Source organism: Drosophila arizonae, chromosome 2, assembly GCF_054131065.1.
Source record: "Drosophila arizonae isolate 15081-1271.41 chromosome 2, UAZ_ARI_1.0, whole genome shotgun sequence".
NCBI lineage: Eukaryota > Metazoa > Arthropoda > Insecta > Diptera > Drosophilidae > Drosophila > Drosophila arizonae.
This window is the reverse complement of record NC_142922.1, coordinates 10,330,409-10,339,815: the sequence shown is the minus strand read 5'-3', so window position 1 is coordinate 10,339,815 and position 9,407 is coordinate 10,330,409. Positions and strand designations below refer to the sequence as shown.

Here is a 9,407-nt window from a genome sequence, read left to right as displayed (position 1 = left end):
TCGCCTAACAACGGGCAGCTGACCAAAATCGAAGAGAGCTTTTGATTTTTTGCGCTCGCAAAAGCTGCGCCAGCGAAACTTTCCTATTATCCTGTGTCACAATTTCTGCTCTGAAATTCCATGGGAAACTGCACAGCAGAGAGCTAGAGAGAGAGAGAAAGTGGAAGAGAGCGAGCGAGTGTGAGAGCAAGATGCAGAAAACACTGAGAGCAATAGCCGGTAGTGTGGGCCAGCAACCACCATAGACCACCCTCCGAAATAAACATCATCTGCTAAGCAGCATATCAACAATAATTTTGTTTTGTTCCGGCCGGGGTCTACTGTGTGTGTGTGCGTGTGTGTGTTGGTGTTTAGATATAACGCTCTATGCTAGATAAACAAAATATTAAGGGTGTGCAAAGAAATCATAGGGCGTTGAATGCTGTACACTTCTTTAAGAGCTCTTATCCTAGCAGCAGCAGCTTGACTTACTTTCGAATGTAACCAAAAGTTAGAGTTGAGCATTTGCCAGCTGCCAAATAACAAGTCTTTCGGGGTTTTAATATTAGTCTTAAAAGATTACACAAAGACTTGCTTTAATTTTAACATATTGTAAGAATGTTGTAAAGAACATAATTAAACGTTAGTTTATAGGTAATTTAACTTCAACAATACTAAATACCAAGCTACAAAACGGAGATTCCTTCACTTTGAACGATAATCAATTATTTCATTGCCTTCCATTTCTTGATCCTTTGGCGTATCCTCAGGTTCCAGTAAGTCGCCATCAAAACTAAAAAGCAAAGAACATAATATATAAAATGCAAACATAAATAAAATTATAATTTATCTTACAACAACTTGAAGTCCTGAACATCACATTCTAAATGTTCAGCACATTTGATGTAAAGTATCTTAAATGTTTCTGTTTTTTTCATAGGTATTATCAATGGCTCCTTCCATTTATCATTTTGTATTTTCAATTGGAATTTCTTTGGCTTTGACATAAGATTAACTTCTTCCCTTTGTTGACTTTTATGCGATTTCATTGCGCGACCACCTGGGAAAAATAAAGTTATTTCATAGAAAAAAACATCCTTATATGAATTACATTACTTACTCAATATGTGGAAGCCTCTTAGACCGATGCTTTGTGGCGAGTCCATTGCGTTTAGGAAAACATCATCCATATTTATAACAACTTCCTCCACAGGTACCTCATTGCGTTTCGAAACTTCCTTGAACATATGCACGAACTTTTGGTGTTGTCTCAGCTTATATACTTGCATATCACCGAGCCTAAAAGGAAAATACTGTTTAATATTTGATAAGGTAAAATTGGACATATGACTGCATACCAATTCAAATTAATATCAATAACGGGATTATCATCATCGAAGTTTGGCGCCGCTTCGGAGTGCTCTGCGGACTCTTCATGCTCTGCGGGACTCATTTCCTTCTCCTCATCTGAGTCTAGATTTATCTATTTTTTAAACGATATATATCTTTAGAAAAACATACAATGTAGATCATTGCTTACTCACAAATCCTTCCACGCGTGGAGCAACAGCTGAAACCAGATCAATAGAGTCCACGACTCGGGAATAGGCCGCAACTTCAGCTGCCTGCCTCCGATTCCTTCTAGGTGGCTCAAATATGCTACTCGGAGCCGTTGAGCTACTCGTGTCTGCATTCTGCGCTGGGGCTTTTTTTCCACGCCCACGCCCACGTCCCCGACGTTTGTTGGGCGGATCCACAGCTTCAACAACTGGAAGTACTGCAGTTTCCAATTCGTCTTTGTTCTTCTCTGGTGTGGTCTGTCGTTTGCCCAGGGACGAACGCGTGCGCCTTGCCACCGGCAAAGCTTCCAGTTCTTTGTTTTTCTCCCTTTCCTTTTTTTGCTCCATCTCATGAATTAACTGTGAAACAGGTGACAGATCAAGGCGAGTAATGGGCGCCTGCGCCTCTTCCAGAGTTATGCCCGTTATCTCTTCCGTTTTATTCCTAGGTGGCTCCTCCTCTTTTGCTTGTTTTTTTCGTTTCCCCGATTTTGGTTTAGGGTTCGGCTTTATTTTATCTGTTGGCTTGGCAGGTTTTGTAACTGGCTTCTTTATAAAATCATAATCAATTTGTTTGATTGTTTCGCATTCCTCCGCGAATTGCTTTTGTGGCACTGCTGTGAATTCCAATTGTTTCATTCGGTTTACAAATTATACGATTTAGACAATTATTTGCACTTACCGTTTAGCCGTTTAACTGGCATATTGAATATATCACAGTCATCGTCCGACATTGTGGGTTTACCCTTTTTTACTAAATTTGTAAAATTCTGTTTACTTTAGTTTAATAGAAATTCTTTGACATTAGTTAATGCCGCCAAAAGGGAATACACGGACGCCGAATGAAAGCAAAAGACTACGATTTAATAAATATCGACTATCGATACTTTTACAGCTGGCGAATTATCGGAGCGCCAGAGCGAGAAAGTGAATGTTTACTAAACTCAAAAATGTAATGCCGCCAAAGAGAAAAGTATGGGATTTCCATTTAACGACTATCGATAACTTTCCAGCTGACGGCAAATCAGTGTGTACACTTCATTAAAGTAGAAAACAATGCTAAAGTGCGGTATTTATTACATTTGAATATGCATACATATGTATACAAAAATAGCTCAATGAGATTTGAAATTTTTATTTTAATTCTTATAAAATGCTTACAAATATATGTATGTTAATTTTTTAAAAGTTCAACTTGATCTTCTTTATATGGTATTGCTGGATCCAAGCCAAAATTCATTTTCATAATATCACAGAACACAGATAGAAATATGAACGCATCCACAAAGTGACTGACTGTATTAAGTATTGAGCGATTCTTAGATTTGGCAATGCTCACAAGAGATTGAATAACTAGTAAAACGCCCGCTGTCACCTACATATAGAAAAAGAAGAGTATGATATTTATATACCGTTTATTATTTATCAGAAACCTTATAAAATATCGTTCATCATGTTTTACAATTTACATTAAATTCTATAATCTCATTTCTATATCTATGGTACTTTAGCATGCTGATCGATGAGTTTTAGTGGCTGGGAGGAGTACTCGATACCGAACCCAGATATTATGACATTTACCACTGATATTACGAAGACGACCACCAATATGATATCGTTCAATATAATTGCTGCCGTCTGGTCTTGCTGCTTGTTTATATTCAGACTGCCGATAGCCACAAACAAAATTCCAACCAATAGCTGTTAAAATTAAAATTGAAATTGGTTTCTTTTTAGAGAGTGACGAATTTGGTCCAGGGTATTTCGATCAAAAAAGTCGGATGAGATGGGTTCATTTTATATAATTATTAATTTTAATTGACATCATTCAAAATATCGCCCTGTATCGGGGGCAGTCGAGAATCAAAAGCCGATATGAAAAGATTGACCATTGTGGTAAAAAACGCAAAGCCAGTGCGCACATGATTGATCACATTGGCCGATTGATGGAACTCTGGCTGATGCATTCGGCAGTCCCGCAATAAACTGAGGGACAGGCTTAGTACGCCAGACAGTATCTATGACATTGGAGAACGAGCCGTTACAACCCGACAGCCAAGGCAAAGGCAGACAGTGAATAAAATATTTACCTGCATAACTATGGACAAGCTAATCAGTATTAGCATTAGCTTATAGAACTGATGCTGCTCCCCGACCTGGAGTATGTATTTCAGCTGAGATGCGTTGGCTGTCAGCAGCGCTATATCCAGCATGCCCTGGGCAATAGTTTTCTTGGTCGCATAGCGATTGGCGTCCATTGCCTTCATCTGAAAAGAGTTCAATTGGAATCAATTCTAATTGGATTTTTGCAATATTCTCTGTACACACAGCTGAAGCCATTTTAAAATTTGTGTCTGTTTCAGTGGAGAGTCGAACTAAGTCTGATATGATTCTGTTCTATTTAGAGCATTTCAATGATTCTTATCTCTTTCCAATTGATCTGCTACAAGTTGCACCTTGCTGATAAAGTAAATTATCTAGTGACACCAATTAGTTAGAGTGCAAATATAGAGCTGAAGTAACAGCATCTAAACAATAATTGCATCCACATTGAAAGTCTGAAATAATATCGTACCTGCCAGGCATTTTTTACAGCACTCTGCAAGAGATAAGTGAGATATCAACTAAACTACTGTATACTTGTTAGCTCACAAAAAAAAAAAAGATTAAGCAAAATAATTAAATTAATGTTAAGTACATATTTAAATATTTTCTAGCTAACAAAATCTATATTTTTGAACCATTATAATTAAGACACGGAAGTCAGCGGGGTCTTTTTCAAGCCATTAAACAAGCATATTTATATATTCAAACCATATTTATATATACAGTGAGCATAGACAAAGACAACAAGAGCAAAATTTGTGAATTCTGAGAGTGCATAGAAGAATTGAGAATTTCGGTGGAAGTTGAGTAGGACCTAATATTCAAATTTTATGTGTTCAAGCTTATTCCTGATGCCCCATGTGATCTCGGCATGCATAAAAGTTAGAGACTTGAAATTGAAATACAAGTTGTCTACAAGCTAAACATTGCTCTTATATCTCATTCCTTGTCTTTAATATCTGCAAAAATGGATCTTTTCAGTTAACTTGACGAACAAAACGTATTAAATTACCAGAGTTATCATATTTAGTATGAATGTTCTTTTCAAGTAAAGCAAATGTATATGTAATATTTGCTGATTAGAATTTCCTTGCTCAATATAAATATAATTTGGATTGTTTATTTAGAAACAAGCAGCTCTGTTGTAGCTGCAGAGTATCTACTAGTTGACTATTCCCAATTCCAATGGTTTTGTTTATCTTTTTCACATCTTTTGCCTCCACAATTAGGTCAGAGTATATAATTTTTATACCCTGAACCCATTGAAAATGGGAAATCAGGGTATAATGGTTTTGTTAAAAGTATGTAACAGGCAGAAGGAGGCGTGGCAGACCCCACAAAGTATGTATATTCTTGATCAGGGCGACGAGCTGAGTCGATTTGGCCCTGTCCGTCTGTCTGTCCGTCCGTCCGTCCGTCCGTCCGTCCGTCCGTCCGTATGTATGAACGCGTCGATTTCAGAAGATATAAGAGCTAGAGACTTCAAATTTTTTTTAAAATGTCCGTAATTACAGCGCGCATATCAAGTTTATCATTAAAAATCGCTAACTCATCCCGAACCCGAACCTTATCGAAAACCAGTTATAAAATTATATCTCCTACACCTTTATTGCTAGAGTCTCCAAATTGTTAATGTGTGCTTATATGCAATTTATACAATTTCGGTTTTTGTTAAAATTTACCCCCCACCCTTAAATTCACCCCCTCACCCTCACTTTTGTAAAAAGCGTATTTCAAATACTAGAGACTTGGGCTTTGGAATATACACACATATTCACCATATGATTACGCTCTAAAAGTTTCATTAAGATCGTATGTCTACAAAAGAAATTATTTAACACATAAATTCTCATAATATTGCCCACACTGCAGCGCAGCCCAAGCGCAGTCGCTGCTTACTGCGCAGTTAGCAGAGCGCAGGCTTATGCGTGCGTGTGGATGCATGTGTATGTATGTGTGCATAAAAGAAGTGCAGAATGATTAGAATATCAGCTTGGAGGGTTCAGGGTATCTCCTAGTCGAGCAGTCTCGACTGGAGCTTTCTTACTTGTTTTTATAAACATTTATTATTTTATAAACATATAGCCTTAATCAGATCCAATCAATGGAAACATATTTTGTTGCACAGTTCGAAACGTTTCTCATATATATGTATATGTATATGTATATATCTATGAAACATTATTGTCAGGGAATCTATCAGGATGTACAGTTTTATATAGACATGTGTATATATACAAAAGTAAGCATACATAATGAGAGTGGGAGCCCATAAAGTTATTCATATTGTGAATTTGTAATTGTATTTTTTTTTTTAAAATTATAAAATCAATAAAGAGACACGTCAACAGGAATGAATAAATATTTAAGTGGCATAGCACATCTGAATTGTAGATACAGACATATGTAGTATACCTACAAATATGTACAGTAATATACACACACCTATGTATGTGCAAGGCTAACCAGGTATCATTAAGGTGCACTAGCGGTAATTGCAGTAGAAACAATAATAGAGGGAAGTGCACTGTGTGAATTCACAGGATTTATTTTGAAGTAATTTGTTTTCTATGGATCTAATCTGTGTAACTGACTTGTCTTTGTAGATATTTTTGTTAGACTTGCCTCCGTCTCGTTGGCTCGTCCCTCCACCTGAGCCATTGTGAAGTTTTCAATGCGGTTCCACGTGGTTGCGTTTGCGAACTTAACAAATGACACAAAGCGAAGAGCTTCAAATTTGATCGAAGCTTTGTTTATTTTATTTAGCTCTTGCCCAATCCGCGACAATAAATTTAACAAAAAGTTGCAGCAGAAACAACTTTTATGACCGTTGCCATGGAGATGGTTGCCTGGAACACAACCAAACGAATAAACAACTGAAAGCCAACTGAATTCATTTTGGCCAAACAGCGTCATCCAAGCGCGCAGCTGGCTCGAGACGCGAGAGAGAGACTGATACAGAGAGCGAGAGAGAGCGGCTCAAATGGCTCAAATGGGTAAGCGTATGACTAATACGTAACTATATACCTTAATATACATTAACACAACATTTGACTTGGCCTGCGTTTAATATAAAATTTAAACATAAATATTTATATATTTTTTAGTTTTTATTTGTTTATCTTTTTTCTTATATGCTGCGTAAGCAAATTTCAATAAATAGCATATTTAAATACTTTGCGCCTATTAATGCATAACATACACATGCAAAATTAAATCAAATTTTCTTTTTAAGGGATAGTTGATGTTAGCTGACACATGATTTTTGATACAGAGTTTAATAAGCCTTTTACACGTAGCGTTTAAATGGTTTTAAACAAACTAGAAAGTCTTTCTGTGCACGGCACGTTGGCCCTCCTCTTCGAACTCTCGCTTCGATACCCACATCTTCTTGAAGGTATCCAGCGATGCCAGAATTGAGCCGCCCATCCACGTCGAGTATAAACGTTCCTGGGGTGCAGCAATCTAGATCAAAGCAAATACAGATATCAATATACAAATCTAAATTATTCAGATATATATTGATATTTACTCTGATTTTCAGATCCTTTGCTGAGTGTTTTCTCAGCTCGGAGAGGAGACGATCGCCGAAACCTTTGAAAAGCGTTGAACCACCCGACAGCACAATGTTCTGATAGAGCATTTTTCTGAGATCCATATCCGACTTTTCAATGGAATACATTAGCACATCGTGTATGCCTTCGCACTCCTCGCCCAGCAGATCGGGCCGGAAGAGCACCTCGGGCGCACGGAAACGAGCCTGTCCAATTTCGAATGTCTTGCCATCTGGTAATTTATAGGCGAACTTTTCAGTCTCCACAGCCTCCTCTTTTTGTGGATTGGTCGCCAAGTAGCAGACCTTCTCCTTGATCGACCGCACGATCTCAAACTCGGCTGTCGAACGGAAATTGAAGCCCTCTCGGCGTATGAGTGTTTTCAGGTAGCGTGTCACATCCCGCCCAGCGATATCCACACGCATAATACTGTGAGGCATGGCGAATCCTTCGTAAATGGGAACTGCATGCGTCACACCGTCACCCGAGTCCAACACCACGCCCGTTACACGGCCAGTGGCATAGCTAATAATATTGAAATTGTATAAATACAACTTTTAAGTTTAGTTTAACTAGGCTCTTACAGACTGAGAACTGCCTGCATGGAGACAAAGAGCGCTGGCGCATTGATGCCTTCGAAAAAGAACTCAGCGGCCTTTTCCCGATTGCGACGCGGATTCAATGGTGCTTCAGTGAGTAGAACTGGATGGTCTTCCGTAAACGTTGCCAATTGTTCCTGTAGTAAATATATGTTACACCAAGATCTGCCGGTCATGAAACTTGTACGTTACTTACTTTACTATATATATAGCTCCATATGCGCTCCATATCGTTCCAATCCGTCACGATGCCATGCTCCATCGGATATCGTATGCTAAGCAAGCCGCGATGCTCCTCCGCCTTGGGACCAACAAAAATGTCGCCCTCCAAGGCGCCGGCCATTACCCGAACATGCTTTGGTCTGCCAATGCTAAGATGAAAGCATGATTAACTACATTCAGCCCTGCACAGCGCTGCACCAGATACTCACTAGTTGGGAAACCTGCACTTTGGAATGTGCTCGCCAGCAAAGCCGGCTTTGATCACACCGGAGCCCTGTAAAGGAAATCATTTTGGGTTTTATACAGGCTGGCATTCATTCAAATTTTGCTTCACACAGGTCAAGTTTGTTCGTTTCTGAATTGTTTTGTTAAGCATTTTCATAAAAAGGACAAATTATGGATACCCGAACCATTCCTTTCGTGGATATGCTAGCCGTGTCGAAGAGTTTGCGTGTTCAGCGGAAGCCAATCTTGAAATTTGTACCACCGATTGGTATGTCGTTTGTCAACTACGGAAGTCTGGGCGAGATTGATACCTTCTACTTGGATTGCCAGAACTATAGGGATTATTATCGTGATCCTTTTGAGAAGATGCGTCGTCCTGCGAAGTTTTGCCAAAACCAGGGCAGGTGTGGCACTCGACCGGATCGCACTGTTGAGGCACTCAGTGTGCCCGGATCTTGGGTGAAGGAACGCCCTCCGGTTGTGTATTCGGAGAAATATAATCAACGTATGAACCTGAGTGGAAAGATTCATATCGATGCCCACTTCTCACCCAACTCGGTTACAGTGTTCAAGCGCTGACTGCGATATTATTATTATCTTGTACACTCCTTTTGGCAACTTTCAGTAAATCGGGCAAAAAAGTCTAGCTTTTGGCAAATTAGTCATTGCCCATACATAAACAGTTGCGACTACTGCTGAAAAAGTCTATGGACAAAGGGACGGGCAGTGGCAGCTTGGCTTATTCGTTCGTGTTAGTTGGTGATGTCACTTGTCAGGCAAACAGCCTAATGTAGCTTATGTGGCAATTGATTCTAGTTGGGCTCTGATTGATATTTTATTGCAAATTTGACTTACGTTATCTATGACCACAGGCTGATTGACTACGACATCATAGGGCTCCATTTTGTGCGTTTATAAAACAAAGTATTGCAAATTTTTCCTATAAAATCGCGGTGTCGTGTGCGGTGTGACCGCGTTTCGCATGCGTTATAATACCAAATAGAAAACTGGTTAATTTGAAAGATACCAGAGTGTTGGGTGTGCCTGTGCAAAAATTAAATCGTCTCTTGTTGCACATATGCTTAAATATTTTAATTCTAGTATTTGCTATATAACACATAAATGTTAATATATTATATATATATTACATTATCACATACAAT

General features: G+C 38.8%; 4 protein-coding genes across 9 annotated transcripts; 1 reads left to right on the top strand and 3 right to left on the bottom strand.

Moving 5' to 3' along the window:
• Positions 1–536: 536 nt before the first annotated feature.
• On the bottom strand, positions 537–2,438 carry Rad60 (DNA repair protein Rad60). The gene is made up of 6 exons (XM_018001125.2): positions 2,221–2,438; positions 1,524–2,155; positions 1,338–1,462; positions 1,100–1,278; positions 835–1,039; positions 537–772 (listed from the first exon to the last, which is right to left on the bottom strand). The coding sequence occupies exons 1-6, from the start codon at positions 2,270–2,272 to the stop codon at positions 685–687; spliced, it is 1,281 nt and encodes a 426-aa protein (XP_017856614.1). The 5' UTR covers positions 2,273–2,438; the 3' UTR covers positions 537–684.
• A 219-nt stretch (positions 2,439–2,657) lies between these two features.
• On the bottom strand, positions 2,658–6,565 carry NijC (Ninjurin C). 6 transcript variants are annotated; one of them, XM_018001083.2, is made up of 4 exons: positions 6,270–6,565; positions 4,114–4,137; positions 3,629–3,805; positions 2,658–2,913 (listed from the first exon to the last, which is right to left on the bottom strand). In XM_018001083.2, exons 1-4 carry the CDS (start codon positions 6,558–6,560, stop codon positions 2,713–2,715), a joined length of 693 nt encoding a protein of 230 aa, XP_017856572.2. In that variant the 5' UTR covers positions 6,561–6,565; the 3' UTR covers positions 2,658–2,712. The 6 variants fall into 6 exon arrangements, with proteins under 6 accessions (XP_017856572.2, XP_017856569.1, XP_017856573.1 ...); XM_018001080.2 differs by lacking the exon at positions 2,658–2,913 and adding an exon at positions 2,935–3,239 and having other exon boundaries at positions 6,270–6,551; XM_018001082.2 differs by lacking the exon at positions 2,658–2,913 and adding an exon at positions 3,330–3,556 and having other exon boundaries at positions 6,270–6,556.
• Positions 6,566–6,735: 170 nt separating this feature from the next.
• Arp1 (Actin-related protein 1) lies at positions 6,736–9,259 on the bottom strand. The gene is made up of 6 exons (XM_018000758.2): positions 9,100–9,259; positions 8,229–8,293; positions 7,994–8,168; positions 7,783–7,934; positions 7,177–7,723; positions 6,736–7,109 (listed from the first exon to the last, which is right to left on the bottom strand). Exons 1-6 carry the CDS (start codon positions 9,145–9,147, stop codon positions 6,966–6,968), a joined length of 1,131 nt encoding a protein of 376 aa, XP_017856247.1. The 5' UTR covers positions 9,148–9,259; the 3' UTR covers positions 6,736–6,965.
• On the top strand, positions 8,329–8,924 carry LOC108609073 (uncharacterized). Its single transcript, XM_018000759.2, has one exon. It carries the CDS (start codon positions 8,416–8,418, stop codon positions 8,821–8,823), a length of 408 nt encoding a protein of 135 aa, XP_017856248.1. The 5' UTR covers positions 8,329–8,415; the 3' UTR covers positions 8,824–8,924.
• Positions 9,260–9,407: the final 148 nt, after the last annotated feature.